This window comes from Molothrus ater, chromosome 1, assembly GCF_012460135.2.
Source record: "Molothrus ater isolate BHLD 08-10-18 breed brown headed cowbird chromosome 1, BPBGC_Mater_1.1, whole genome shotgun sequence".
Taxonomy (NCBI): domain Eukaryota; kingdom Metazoa; phylum Chordata; class Aves; order Passeriformes; family Icteridae; genus Molothrus; species Molothrus ater.
In genome coordinates, this window is record NC_050478.2 from 128,185,231 (window position 1) to 128,201,698 (window position 16,468).

At 35.1% G+C, this 16,468-nt stretch overlaps 1 protein-coding gene across 37 annotated transcripts in view; it reads right to left on the reverse strand.

Annotated features, from left to right (window-relative positions):
* Positions 1-16,468, reverse strand: part of RIMS2 (regulating synaptic membrane exocytosis 2) — a 448,046-nt gene that overhangs the window by 101,472 nt on the left and 330,106 nt on the right. For 23 of the 37 annotated variants that reach the window (XM_036406572.2, XM_054515962.1, XM_054515958.1 and 20 more), the window contains one exon: positions 2,332-2,364. The exons of the other annotated variants lie outside the window; for them this stretch is intronic. In XM_036406572.2, coding sequence (XP_036262465.1) covers positions 2,332-2,364 — 33 coding nt within the window. The remainder of the gene's footprint in view (positions 1-2,331; positions 2,365-16,468) is intronic. 37 annotated transcript variants of the gene reach the window in all.

Genomic DNA, 16,468 nt, shown 5'->3' on the forward strand with positions numbered 1-16,468 from the left:
TTCTTTTGCTTCTTATCTTTCTGAACTTGTTTTGTTTTTTGCGCTTGAAATCTACAGCAAAAGCTTTGCACACACTTTCATAAAACTTTTCAACAAAAAAATCTAAGTTTTGTCAAGGAATATTTTTTTTTACAATTATAGATTCCAGAGAGAGGAAATTGCAGCATTTTTCTGTCAATGCAGTTGTAACATATTCAGATATTTATCTTTCACAAGACTTCTTCGTTTAATAACACCTCAAATCAATAGCTAATCCTCTGAAATACATTAATGTTTGGTAGCATGAAAAATAAACCATGATAAATAAACTATGTGAAAACCATCTCCTAAGAAACCTGTAAATTGATAATCCTAGATTCACACTTTTTAAAGCAAATTCTAAAGCAATGGGAAAACACTTTGTTCTAAAGTAGGCCTTTGAAATGAATCCCTTGCTTTTTAGCTGTGCTCCAAGTGCCTTGGATTGAAATGTGTAACCTAATTTGTTACTAAGGCAAACATGGAAGAGGACCTGTTTCAAATGTGCATCTGAAAATATGTTACTATACACACAACAATTTTCTCCTGAGTTTAAGGGTATTAATAAAAAGTATTGCAACTGCAGAGCTGATCATGCTTTGGCATTTGTGTGCTAGACAATTAAATTCATCAGTGCCAAATACATTTACTTAACACTGTGAGCTAAGTAGTGTTTTGTAGAATTGCAATGTCAAAAATTTTAATAATAAAGAGTATTAACTACTTATATATGTTCAAGAAACACAGGTGATGAAAATAAATGGGGTTTTTTTGACCAATTTAAGGTCTGATTTCTTCGAGCACTGAGACAGATATGGACTGATTCCACATTCTGATTTAATATATGGATTCAATCAATAACTTAGAGGAAGGTTTCAGAATAAAAAGGCCTACAGCTTTTATTATGAACAGATAGGAAATGGGTCACCCAATCTTCTAGTTCATTTTTGCAATAAAAGAGATTCAGAGTCACTGCACAGGAACTGGCAGTGAATCATAAGCACAAGGTAAGTAAACTCAGTCTTTCCACAGCATAATTTATTAATTCCTAATAATAATGATTTACAAAAGAGCACTTTCAGAAAATCCTGCCAGTTGTCTTCCCTACCCATCCTCAACCTTTTTTTAGCCTGTAATTTTAACAATTTCTATATTGCTATTTGTTTAAGATGAAAACCACAGCAAATAACATCTGCAAGATTCTGTAAAAAAATCTATGGTTCTAATTAGGACAAGACCAGTATGAAAGGTAAAACTGAGCTCTGAAGGAGCCAGTCATAGTATAGAAAAGACAAAAATGTTTCACTAAATATCACCTAAATTTAATGGACCAGTCAATATACCCCAAAACTTCTCCAGATTTGCTAACCTAAATGGCATCCAAGTAACTTCTCTAATTTGTTGGGATAATAGCAGAGAAACAGGAAATCAATTAAAGCTTTTACACAGTAATTGTAAAATTTGAATTTTATAGCTGAATTTAATTTAATTAAATTTGGGGAATTGTGGTATGTTGTTCTACATACCATAACTGAACAAACAGAGCTATGTGAACAAATACTGCATTTTCCGAGCTAGGGTGCCTTGATAGATATTAGTTCTCTGCCAGTAATATAAAGTACACGGAAAATTCAATTAAATGGCAGCTTAAAAATTGTTATGAAAGAAACCATAAGTAATGTACAATATGCCTCATAAACAATGCAGCTAAGTGAGGACTCCTTCAGTGTTCTGACTTCTTGCTTTCATACTATCATAACTTTTTGATTTGCACTTTTTGGCATGAGAAAAGAGCTTTTGTTCACTAAAAACTCTCTAACTGAAACACTAAGTTTGGAATTCAGTGCATGAAATTTAACTTACTGAAATTATTCTGTTTTGAAATTATATCCTCCCAGAGTCAAAAAGAACTAGTTATAGAAGAGTTTCTGCAGTTTTTGTAGCAGTTTTCAAATGCATAGATAAAACAAATTATAGATTGCTTTCATGTGTTATCTGGAACTTTAAGGGCTAATTTTCAAATGATTTGAGATGGGAAATAAGAACTGATGTGATAGAATTCAAATCAGTTTAAAGTCTTAAGGTATAGCCTACTTGTCATCAGCTACCTTTCATGACTTTAATAGAGTTCATAGTTAATAGGTAATAGAAATTACATAAGTGTCTTAAACTAAAATTCTTAAACCTTGTCAATATTTTGCCAGTTTATTGAGGGGGAAGAGAGGGAAAAGTATGTGAAGTGAGCTGTGATAAAATCTATAGAAAAGGTAAAATGAAAAAATAACACAGAGAAAAGCAGTAGAAGAGACAGACCTGAGTTTGTTCTCCTTGATGATTCCGCTTCTTCTGTGATCACATCGTGTAATGTACAGACATAGACAAAGGAGATGGGCGTGAGAGGATGTATTCAGAAGGTTAAAACTGACACTGAGGGAAAGGGCCAAAAATTGTTTTAGAGAGAAGTCTGCAGAGCAGAGTTAGTAAGTGGAGAAAAAAAAAAAAAAAAGACACTAGAAGAAAAAAGAAAGCTGAGAAAGAAGTGGTTAAACTACTGTTGTTGGAAAAGAACAGTAAAGACAGAGTTAGTATAGAAGCTGAGGAAATAATAAAAGTTATAATTGAAAGCAAAGTCAATCCCTGTAATGATGCTGAAGAAAAAGCTGGATAGTAAAAGGTATGTTAACTAGCATAAATAATTTTGATCATGACTGTTCATTTTTTTGAATGTTATCTACTTGAATGCAAATATTATTTTTCTCTTTCAAGTATTGAACACTCAGTTTAATATTCAAGGGACTTCTGCTGTTAGATTTTTCAATTATTAAATTATTGTAATTTATGCTGATCCAAACTTCAGACACCCAAAACAGAAAATAATATTTTTTTTTTGCAAATGTATGTACAAGCTCAAACATTTCAGAATCCACATAACACACTCTGGAAAGGACTGCATTATTTTAATGATCTGCCAAAGGCAAAATTATCAAAACCAAAATACAGAACGTGTGAAAAGAGAATGTATAGCTATTAACTCTCATGGTCAGCTCAGAATACTTTTTCAGAACTAATGTTGGTTTATCTCACACAAGTCTAAGTTACTACAAATGCATGCAAGTCAAATGCCAAAGCAACTATCTCATCATTTATGTTGTTACTTCACATTCAAAAGCACACTGCCATTTTAGACATGGAAAACATCTGAGGGACAGTGTCATACTATGTACTGAAAATCTATTTGTAGCTGAAGGATGGGAGGAATTCATCTTGAAAAGTAATAACAATTACAAAGAACTGTGAAGCCACTGGTGCTAGCAGAACAAATGCTTTCTCCCAAAAATCATCAGAAATAGAAAAAAAAATCTATAAGCTTGGTCTAATTTCAACATGCAGTTTTCTAATAAGTCACAAAACACTGCTCATAAATTATTAATGCTGAAGATACTAGATAAAGAAGTCCAGAAAGTTTTACACACCACAAAAATATCTGTAATTTTATCATTATTTTACAGTCAATATCAAGATACCATTGAAAAAATGCAAAATTAGAATAAGCAACATAAATCAGTAAAACAAAATTAAAGACAACACCAAATTTTATCTGATAACCATTGTCTTCTGTACTTAACAATTTTATATTATAGTGTTAGATTATATTTCAATCTACTACCAAATGCCAAGACTACCAAAGTTGTTGCAAAACCAAGCAGCTTGAAATATACGTAATTAGAATGCATTTCTAGGCAATTAAATTTGCTTACAGAATGAACACACATTAGAGCTATATGTGAGATATGTAGTGTGAAAGCATAGCAGCTGTAGTTTTGACAAAAGTTGCTAAGTTTTTGCATGTTAAAAAAACAATAATGGAGTATAAATATTTTTTTATCTGGGCAAGTACAAAGAATCCATTGGAAGAAATACAAATAAGCAAATAGAAAGATCTAATTCTCTATGTCATGTTACACTCATACTAATAAAATGTAGCTATAATTGCTGTAATGCTAAATAAATAAATAAATCATTTTTAGCACCACCAAAACACAGCTAAAAGTATTCAAAATGATCTGAAAATATTTGATATTACTTATGCATAGCCCCGAAGTGAGCATTCCTACTATAGTAAAAGCAGCTATTAGAAAGTCTCTACCAAGACCCCACTCCTTGGTTTATTTTTTTTAATATCCATAAGAATTAGTAGCTTTGAGACATATACTGCAGCAAGATAAATCCTTCTCTATAAATTTTCAAAGTATTGAATCATGTTATTTCCAAACTTGGAACATGTCTGGTAAGATAATGCAAGGTATTCTAGTAATGCCAGACAAACACAACTGAATAGCAAGGAAGTCTCTTTGAATATTTTAGGATCAAATTATCAGTATTTGCATGCATATCAGTCACATATACCAATACTTTTTTAAAATAGCCTTTTTAAAAGTCCTCATGCAAAGTATTTGTTATGAAAAAAAAATTTACATTTCAAAGTGGCAAACAAAAACCATTCTTAATTACAAATATTTTTCAGTTTTAGATTTTTACTTATCAAACATATTAGAAGAATATTTCTAATAGAAGCCAGAGGGGAAAAAACATAATAGTTGTTGTCTCACTGTGGATACCTGATCAACTGCTGCCTCATCTGTTGAGATAAATGGATTATAATATTTTTGTATTTATTGTTGGAAATATTAAAGAATTCATAGAAGTGGCATGGAAATGCACCAGCTTCTTCCAAATAATGATGTGAAGAAGAAAGTACTAATAGACTGATTAATTTAAAAACAGTGCGACTTATGTGAATCACTTTTTCTCTTGATTAAGACACTATGCCACAAATCTCAAACAATAGTTTGAAAATTCTCTGGTTTTGTAGCTTTTAATCTAAAAAATAATATTTTTGATAGAAATAGGTTTAAATGTAAGAATAAAACAACATCACCAATTCTATTAAATTTACATCATGTCAATAGTCAGTCTCCATTTGTAGTTATTGCTTTTTTTTTGTGGAACCAGCATTTATTTTCATCAATTGTTCATCTCAATGTATGACAGTAGTATGTATAAGGCTATTATATACAAATTTAGAAACAGATGAAAATCTCAATAAATAAACATAAAAAGTTAACAAAAACTTTAGGTCTGAAACCTGCCCAAAATAAGTACCATCTCTTTTATCATGCTTCAACATACAGCTGTTCATTGTAAGTAATGTCACCCATTGAAGAGAAGTATTTAGGAACTCAGTGTTCAAAATATCTTTACATGGCAAACAGACCCAACTAAAATTCTTACAGCAGCAAAGGAAAGAGAGATATAAGTAAATTACTGATTTTCTTTCTCCTCAAGAGTTTTCTTAATTTCATTTTTATCTTTTCCTAAGAACCAAAGATCTTTCACTGCAAACAGAAGCTCAGATTTGTAAAGTCTCATTTCTGGACACTCTTCATAAAATATGATCTGCAATAGCACAATCAAATAAGCATCATCTTAAAACACGGAATAGAGTCTAAGACAGAAATGCTCCATAGAGTCTGTAAGTTCCATAATTCTATGTCATCAATCTGGATGAGATTAGACCTGAAGACTGATATAATACATTTAACTCTCAGGTAAGATATCCCCTGACATTATTCTAACTCTGCAATGCTAAGGATACATATAAACAAGAGTAGATAGAAAAGCTAAGAGTACAAATACTTGTTAGCAGAAGATTTAGATGGAAAGGCCATTTTACTACATTGTGATGTGAATAAAATCAGTATTACTTAATATTCTCCAAAAGCATTAAACCACAACTAGATACAGAGCCTGTCCCACACTTCTGAACTTTTTAATGAGGTAGTTCCCTCTAAGTTAGATTTCTTTACCTTAAAGCATAAACCTATACACACAAAATAGCATCTGTATACTGGATGTATGCTGACATTTTTACTGAAAAATACATCAAAAAATACAGGAAAGACTAAAGCAATACATTTAATTCTGCAATTACATAATATAGACTATATGTAATATACACTACATAAAAAGCACAATAGGTAAAGACAGTAAATATGAAAAATCTTACTCTTACCCAAAGACAAGGATAGTAGAGACAATGGTAGAAAATAACAGAAGAAATTGTAAATATTCTCAGTATCATAAAATCTTTAATTCAAATTAAACCAAGTAGATTGCATAAATTTTTCATAAATCTCAAAAGATAAACTAAATGAAGAATCCAGAGAGAGCTTTTATTGTTTTGCTTCTCTGAGTAAAGCTCACGTGGTAATTTTATAAGGGGGGGAAAAGAAAAAATAGTAACACTTCAAAATATTAATGCACTATAGTTACATATTGGATTGGAATTATTATGAATCCTGAGAAGGCAATTAATTCTCTCTCTCTCTCTGCCCTATCCTTACTTTGCCTTTTTCAACTCATTTCTAACTATTTTCCAACTCTTTTCTCCCTTTTCATAATTTTCAATCTCTCATACTGTGAATTCTCACTACAAACTTCTAGTGAAATAAACACAATTTTGAATGATTTTGGACTACTGTTTTCACACTACAACTGAATTCATGGTAATAGATAAGCTACAATTAGTTTTCATTACATAACATTAGATTTGTGAAAGTCTTTGTCTATGTAGGTGTCATGGCATAGTCCTACCCAGGAGAGAGACTTAAGTGTTCCACAGATAAAAATAAGCATGACTCCCTTTAAATGGAAAGCAAATCTACCCATATAAAGACTTACCATTTTTAAGTATACATTAACTTTATATTTTTCAATGTGTTTAACCTACCATTGCTATGATTTCTCTAAAACTTTATTTTACTTCCATATTACAGAAATATGTCTTTCCCCAAATTAATTGCAGGGACAATCAATTTTTACTTAATTCCAGTCCAAGATTTATAAATCCATTTTAACTACCCCGTGTTCTTTTGTTCAATAATATTAATATATGTTCAGCACTTTCTCACCATTCTGTTCTTCAACTGCTCCTTGGAAATCAAAAGTTTCTGTTGTAAAGGTTGGATATTTGATGACACTGCAATGTGCTCAACAGCCAGTGATAATGAAACCATTACAGGAGTGTTTCAGGTAATACCCATCAAATCTACTGCCTCTCTGTAGGAAAAACAGGGGAAAGCCAATACTGCCCTCTTTGCTATCCTACAAAGGCAGTTTCTGTATTGTCACCTCTGGATGGAGACACAGGTTGCTAGGCTGTATTCAGCTTCCAATATTTTGGATCGTGAAATGGAACAGAAATGAGTATCTCTGCCATGGTACCCTAAACTATGTCCTTTTCCCATTTTAATTACTTTGGTGGGGTCAAAAGACACTAGTGATTATACTGATTAAAAGAATTGCTTCCTAAGAAAAACAGTATCCTGCCTATTTTTATCCATATCAGTACAGGACACATTCTCTACACATAACCTTCTTTTCCAACTTCTTCTCTTAAGGCCTCATATATAAAAATGCAAAACCACGTGAAAATGTTTGCTTCCTGTATTTCTTTTTCTTTTCTTTTCACTGAAAAACAAAATCTGATTAGAGTACCAGAGTTTTATTCACTTTCTTTCAAATACAATCTATTACAGCTCAGATGCAGTGGTGAGTGCTGAAGGTACTAATAATCTCAGGTATGAACAAGTAACTGTTTCTAATGCTTTTTGATGTAGTGGTGTCTAGAATGCAGTATTCTCTGACAGAGTACTGACATCAGCCAAAGGAAGAATCTTTTGAAAAGATTCAAAATATGGCTTGAATTTTTATGCTATGCTTACCTACAATTCTGCAGTTTTAACCTTCTAATCCTTCAAAATCTTCACATAAATACAATTGAGTCTTTGAAATATGCTTAACACTAATTCTGCAAATTGCATCAGAACTTAGAGTTTAAAAACACTGTTAAAAAACCCCATCACTTTGGTTTCTGATATTCAGGAAGAGAAATCTTATCATCAACTTCTTTTGAAAAGTCTGCAACACAAGAACCATTTCGCTATGTAATTTAATGACCTTCAATTGTCCTCCAACAAATTTGCTAATCCCATTTCCAGTCATGCATATTTCTTGAATATTAATGCTTTACAAGGTACAGTATTACTGTTATTTTTCTGGGGTTTGAAATTTCTTTTGTTATCTATTCATTTGCTCACAGATCTCAGTTCTGCACTCATGGTACTCATGTAATCAATGCCTATTTGCTCTCCCAGGTCTTCTCAGCTATACTACTGCCATGGCTATTTCCACGGCACTGGTTAGGTTGAATTCTTAACAGACAAACTGCACTTAAAGACAGTATAAGCTTTCATAACAGATCATATCAGAAAACTCATCAACAGATGGAAAGGCAATCACAACAGGGGAATATGAGGTGGTCCCTATTCCTTCTTGACTCCATTGTACCCTCTGCATTCAGGAGCTAAGTTTCATTAGTATCTCTTCACTGTTTTCTGTGCAGACAGAACATTTAAAGCACTCACAGATGAAAGAAAGTGCAGTCCTGTGCAGAGGGTAAATCCTATATTGTAAGGGTTCAAGGTATTTGAAGCTTCCTAGGTAGCTTCTGTCAGGCTGCATCACCATTAGCTCATGGTCATAGATACAATATAGTTCAACATCCAGATATGAGTACAGTGTTGTGGCACCTTCTTCTAGATGTCCTGACTGCTATGCCTTGAAAGGTAACTGAAATGATACAGGGATGTCTACAGGGAACAATAGTGTGCAGACATAGCAGATTATGCCACTCCTGCAAGTTGCATTACTCCACTCCTACCACTGAAGTACATAAGGCTTTTTGAAAGATTCAGTTTGGAAAAGCATCTGAGGAATATAGGGATGTGCCATTTGAGGCCCATTGTAGCTTGTTCAGAAGCACCTCAACGTTTCTGCCTCGTGTATCACCATCCCATGCATTACTGATTACAAGACATTGCTGATAACGCCAATTAAAAGAGAAGTTATGCTCTTATCAGGCATCAGCCCTCACAGAAAGACTTAGGACTGTAAAGTGAAGAACACAAGTTTTACTTAACTTTGCATCTATTCTAGACTTTGATAATTGTGACTGTGGGTTTTCAAACCAATTCTGACTGGAGATCACTGGTTCTGTTCCAGACAGAAAAATAGATAGAAATCAGATGACTATCATTTTAATATACAGAACACCTGTAAAGTGAGAACTTTTCATTGCTCATATTTGATTCCAATTTCTATTCTTCTGCCTGTTTTTTTCTTTCAATTATAAGATTTTACTCATGTTCCAAAATGTAGAATACCCCAAGAGCAGCCATCTAAAAAATATGCTACCTTGTGGTGGTTTGACAGGAAATGTGTTTTTTTGAGATGCTGTGTTTTTGGCCAATGGATATTCAGACTTTAATATTGGCATTTAACCTGACCATTGAGACATGGACACGCCTCTGAGAACACGGGGTTAAAAGCAGAGCTCTCCCCTGGGAGGGTCCTCTTGGGTTTCCGGCGGGAAAGAGTTCGGGTCTCTCCCCCGGCCCAGCTGCTGGCTGGGCAGGGGGAGGGGAAAACCATGTGGCCAAGAGAGGTAAGCCTGAGCCCCGGGGTGGAAGGGTGGAAGAGAGAGAGAGAGAGAGAGACACCGGGAGCCATCGGGCAGCCCCCCCTGAGAGATACAGAGAGAGAGAGAAAGAGAGCCGCTGCCTGGGACTGTAACCTTGAGACTTGATAAACATGGGCCTGCGCCGGCAGCACGGCTGAGACGGAGAAGAGGGGGGGGTTCAGCCGGCCGCTTGTAAGAGCTTTTAACCCCTTTTTTGGAGAATGAGAACTTTACAGAACATTGACCTTTTCTAGAAGATAGAGTAGAAGATGAAGAAAGAAATGAGCCGGTGTGAGCGAAGTCTAGGCGAGTGAGAGATAGTAAAAGAATAGAGAAGAATCCTAGTGAGAAGAGATGATAGAGTGGCTTTTGCTAGACTCTTTTTGTATAGCCATAGACAGAACCATGTTCCTTGTGATACAGAGACTGCATTCTAGGGGGAGGCAATGGCCTCAGGACCAAGAGAGTTCAGTGTTAGTGCCCCTCGGCCCCAGGGAGTAAAAATATGGGGGGGAGAGGTGTCCCAAAAAGAGAGATTGTGGAGACAGGTGTCCCAAAAGAGAGACTGTGCCTTTTTTAGATCAAGACAGAGCATCCTTAAAAGACAACCCTAGAAGCAGTTTTGGTCCGTGTTCAGTGGTGAGAGCACTGGACATAGAAAAGAAGAAGTCACGACGGCAGATGTACTCCGGGCGGTGCCACAAGTGACACAAGAACACACGAAGCTTCGACTGTGTTTCCAGGGGAAGCCCATAGTACAAGAAAGACTCCTCTCCTCTTGATGAACTGAAGATTGATTGTCTAAAAAGTGGTGCTAGACTGAGAGTTGGTGATTTGAAGAACAAATGTATTGAGTTGGAAATTTAGTGAGAGAAGAAAAAATGCATTTGTGAAGTCTTCATTTTCCCTGTGTGTGTGTTCCTTTTTATCTGTAGTTGTAGAGTAGTTAATAAAGTTCTAGTTCTTTTCTTCCCTAAGTAAGAGCCTGCTTTGCTTATTCCTGGTCACATCTCACAGCAGAAGCCAGGGAGAAGGTATCTTCATGGGGGCACTGGCATTGTGCCAGTGTCAAACCATGACATTTTTGGTTCCCTGACCGGGAATCGAATTTTAGGAGAGTGATAAGATAAAGTTGTGAGTAAAGCTGTGAGATGGGACCAAAGAAGAATAAGAACAAAGCATGTATTGAGTTAAAATCTAGAAATGAAAGTTTTCTTGTTTTGTAGAAGTGTTGAAGTGTTTTGTAATTTTGTTAATAATTTTAGAAAGTGTGTTCTCAGAGGCGAAAAGTAGAATGTGGTGGTTTGACAGGAAATGTGTTTTTTTGAGATGCTGTGTTTTTGGCCAATGGATATTCAGACTTTAATATTGGCATTTAACCTGACCATTGAGACATGGACACGCCTCTGAGAACACGGGGTTAAAAGCAGAGCTCTCCCCTGGGAGGGTCCTCTTGGGTTTCCGGCGGGAAAGAGTTCGGGTCTCTCCCCCGGCCCAGCTGCTGGCTGGGCAGGGGGAGGGGAAAACCATGTGGCCAAGAGAAGTAAGCCTGAGCCCCGGGGTGGAAGGGTGGAAGAGAGAGAAAGAGAGAGAGACACCGGGAGCCATCGGGCAGCCCCCCCTGAGAGATACAGAGAGAGAGAGAAAGAGAGCCGCTGCCTGGGACTGTAACCTTGAGACTTGATAAACATGGGCCTGCGCCGGCAGCACGGCTGAGACGGAGAAGAGGGGGGGGTTCAGCCGGCCGCTTGTAAGAGCTTTTAACCCCTTTTTTGGAGAATGAGAACTTTACAGAACATTGACCTTTTCTAGAAGATAGAGTAGAAGATGAAGAAAGAAATGAGCCGGTGTGAGCGAAGTCTAGGCGAGTGAGAGATAGTAAAAGAATAGAGAAGAATCCTAGTGAGAAGAGATGATAGAGTGGCTTTTGCTAGACTCTTTTTGTATAGCCATAGACAAAACCATGTTCCTTGTGATACAGAGACTGCATTCTAGGGGGAGGCAATGGCCTCAGGACCAAGAGAGTTCAGTGTTAGTGCCCCTCGGCCCCAGGGAGTAAAAATATGGAGAAGACAGGTGTCCCAAAAAGAGAGATTGTGGAGACAAGTGTCCCAAAAGAGAGACTGTGCCTTTTTTAGATCAAGACAGAGCATCCTTAAAAAACAACCCTAGAAGCAGTTTTAGTCCGTGTTCAGTAGTGAGAGCACTAGACATAGAAAAGAAGAAGTCACGACGGCAGATGTACTCCGGGCGGTGCCACAAGTGACACAAGAACACACGAAGCTTCGACTGTGTTTCCAGGAGAAGCCCATAGTACAAGAAAGACTCCTCTCCTCTTGATGAACTGAAGATTGATTGTCTAAAAAGTAGTGCTAGACTGAGAGTTAGTGATTTGAAGAACAAATGTATTGAGTTAGAAATTTAGTGAGAGAAGAAAAAATGCATTTGTGAAGTCTTCATTTTCCCTGTGTGTGTGTTCCTTTTTATCTGTAGTTGTAGAGTAGTTAATAAAGTTCTAGTTCTTTTCTTCCCTAAGTAAGAGCCTGCTTTGCTTATTCCTGGTCACATCTCACAGCAGAAGCCAGGGAGAAGGTATCTTCATAAGAGCACTGGCATTGTGCCAGTGTCAAACCATGACACTACCTCTATCTAAAATATGAGGAAGGTGGCCCTAAATGTACTGCCAATAACTATAAATAAGTTTTCTGTCTAGAACACAGTCCTAAGCCCACCTCAGCTGGAAGATGGAGTTACTGTTCCTACTTAGATACTACATAAGAGAAAAGTCAGGGCACAGGCACTATTTTGCTCAGCTCTCCCTGGAAAGACAACAGTGCAGATGTGTAGACATTGTATTTTGAATCTATCATGTAACAGTTAAAACAGCTAGAAAATAGATTATGATATTCTGATCCTGACTCTCATAAACAGTATTTGTTTTATCCTGTAACTTCAGATGCATCAAAAAGTTGGGGAACAGGAAATGCAAGGGCACATCTGGACTTTTAATGCTAGGTTGTCTAATTCCTAGGTTAGAATCAAGACAGATTTCACTGGTTTTCTTCAGTTCTGAGTCTTGCACTTTCAGCTGTACAGTAGTGGAACTTCAGCAAAACATTTGGATATTATCAGTATTCTATTATTATGTAGGTGAGATTGCATTATTAATTTAGGAGGTGACACAGCCAGCCAATCTTGTAAATTTTAATTTGTGCAACTGGGAGAAGGGTTGTTATTAGAGTGAGACAACTAATATGCACAGTAGAGTTATTTGCAACACAAAACTGAACCAAGGCATTCTCGCAACTGAAAAATCCCATTGACTTGAGTAGATTGGATCAATCTTTAAAAACAGGATGAAACCTGCAATATAAAGATCCCATTTCCCTTTTCTTTCCCCTCCCCTTCCTTCTCTTCTCCCTACCTTCTCTACTCCTTTAAGTGTGCTTGCCCTTTGCAAGTGTATAAATTAATGTGATTAGGAAATTTTATTCTCTGATTATGAAGACAGAATAACACTATTATTATCATCATTTTTATTATTACTAGGTTTACATTTTATTGCTATGCATTTGTAGGAACAAAGATAGCTGAATAATTGAACTTGCCATTTGAGGTGAAAAAAAGTTTATGACAGTTTTTAGTTTCAGAAGAAATCTATTTGTGTACAGAATGGAGGAAAGAAGAGATTTTTAAGATTTGAGAATTTCCAAGTATGAAGATATAAACTGCAGCTTGTATAAAAAATTACACTGGAACATTATTTCTGCCATGTGTGATGGTGAAAGAAGGTTTCAGATTTAAGTCTGTAGAATATGATTTTCTCACCATACATGCAGTAGATACCTTGGTTTGGTCAACTAAATAAGAACCAGCATAGATTATACTTGGATTCCTGAGACTTGCACAAACATATTAAGTCATAACAAAATTCAAAACTAAAAGCAAAATATGTCTAATACTGTGCCAGAACACTTCTTTTCTAATGTATGTGCATTCTAACACAATTGTTTACAAAAGCAAATCTATTTTGGCTATTCTAAAACAAAACTATATCATCTAAATGGTCTCTACATGCTAAATATTTCACACCAAAGTGAAAAAATAAGGTACATAAAGCACACACGCATTACAAAAGCATGAAATGTGGTTTTATTGTCTCATGCTTTCATGTGGTTTTCCAAACCCTGACAAACCTGTCTCAGAATGGTGTTTCTTTTTCGGCAATGGTTTGTCATCAGTTATTGTACCATTCACCTTTTTCTGCTGGTCTTCCCATGTAACTTCTAGTGTAAATCAAAAAACAAAATCAGAAAAATTATGTAACTTAAATTATAATACTCCTAATATCATTTGGGACAACTTGATCTAAACAAATGTATTATCATTAACAATAAAATTTAGATTAGTTCTTAGAGGCCTGGGGTGAAGAGAATAATTACATATCTTAAACACTCTGGAACAGAACATCTAATCCGAAAGTTAGTGCCTATGTAAATTGTGAAATATTCTGGTGTTTTTGGTATTTAACAACTGACATACAAAGCAGGGGCTTGTTAACACAATAATTTGGTCCATTTTAAAAAATTATTGTTCTACATTCTATAGCGTTTTACTATAGATTATAATACACATATAGCTTATAGTTTATACATAGATTATAGTATATGTATAGCTTATTACTATAGATTCTTATTATCATTGTGTTTCTGTAAGTTATACAGGAAGTTAGAAATATTTTGGTAAAAAATTCTATGCAAAGATATAATTAACAAAAATAACCCACCAAACAAAATAAATTAACAAACAAACAAACAAACAAACAAGCAAACAAACAAAAAACCTGAACAAGCAACAATGCATGCCTAATTTAAGTTAAAAAAGTGTTTTTAACAACTAACTCTTAAGCCAAAACTAAGTCAGATTTATTTTCAAAATCTGGAACTTGATTTAAATTAAGTTTTTAATTTTAGCAGATTAAACTACTCAATAAGAACTTTTGCACCAATTAGTCCAGTATCTGAAACTGGCATTTCTGATGTAACTGCTCAGGAAAAGAGCTATAGATAGAATCATGTACACTGCTCCACAGAACTACATTCTCTAGACTTGAGAGCTGTTAGCATTTTGAGGTTGTCAATTTATTTTTTTTACACTTTAATTCTCTATCTTCTGACAAAATAGGTAGTTAGCATAAATACTATCAGTTTTAAACCCTTTGGGATCTCATGGCAAAACCAAATCAACACCAATTAACGGGAGAGATCCAATACTCCAAGCTCCATTTTTGCTTTGGGCTGTTAAGAATCTGCTTACTTTGCTTATCATGTAAAGTGCAAAGCTCCTCACAACCATTGCCCCCAGATGTTATCACTTTTACAGTCACAGAAATACCCAGTGATGGAGAATAATATGACAGATATGGAAAACGTTTTTAATCTTACCAATTCAAAGTAAACTGACACAAAGTATTTTAGCCTATGACTTTTTTTTTTCCTTTCTCAAGAAAACGGATGGATATCTAACATTCAAAATGCAAACTTGTGAAAGTGTTATCTGTGTGCATCCTGCAGCCTTTTCTCTGTGGCTGTTGTTGGTCCATGACAGGCTGGTGTCCTATAAAAGGCTGCTTTGGTTTTTGAATTGGGTGGAAATGTAGGTTGAAGTTAATTGTCACTGTAATGATTTCATGACACCACAGATATGCAAGCTGAAACAGTCTCTATCATCTTTGAAGTACCATGTGTAGTGAGTACTAAATGAGAAATTTCAAACAGAACATTCTGTTACCAAACCGTGGAAATAAAATCCTAATATGATTATTCCTAGCGAGAATGTGATTCTTTCTTTTTCTCTATGAATATACACAGTTAACAATAAAATATTCTTTTTTCTCAAATGAGTCCAGAAGTATTTTCTTAATTCACAAATCAAAAAACTCAATGACCTTACTAAAACTACTTTTTAATTTAAGGAATAGTCACTGCTACCAAAAAATACCATTAACAGTAATTCAGGCCAAATAGTGGAGATTGTACTTAGAATAAGATAAAAAGTAGGCATACAGTAATCCAAAGGATTTTTTCATAATACACAACAAATAATCTAAATACTGGAGAACACTGAAGAATATCAGGAAGTCCACTGATTTCCATGCTATTTTAATGCAAATTTTAGAAGAGACTCTCTCTCTCTCTCTGACTCTAGGTGAGCGTCCTTTTCCTAAGGACCTCCTGGTTTAGTTCTGAACCTAAAAACTGTAGTTGTCTCAGCCACCAAAGTCACTTATTATAAAAAAAGTTCCCTATCAAAAGAAAAGCTTTACTAAACCTTGATAATTCTTTGAGAGCTCAGCATCTAGAAAATAGTTAACCCTCTCAGTAACACTCTGCAATAACGTTTGAACTGACAAGAGTGAGGAAATAAAAATCAAATAAAAATATCATTCTTTGAATAAATACTTTTGCCTCATGTTAACCTTAAAAAGAAAAACTAACAACATTACAAAAAGCAAGACAGGCCACTGTATGTTTTTGAGGAAAGTCATAGCATGAGCATGCAGACACTTCCAGAAAAGGTTCCAAATTACCTCTTTTCTATAGCTTCAGTTAAATTTATGGCATATCAGCATGAAATTCAAATGGCTGTTTAGTTTTATCAGAAGTTAAGTACAACGTTTAGATTGAGTATATGGGGTTTAGCAGTACTCCAGATCAAGTCAAAAAACTCCACTAACTTCTAGAATATTGCAAGAGTTTTACTAATAATGGTTATTGTTTCAATTGAGAAATAAAAATAGATCTACCCATTGGAATTAACCAAACATTTGACCTTTTCTTCAACATTTCCTAATTTCATTTCCATTTCTAT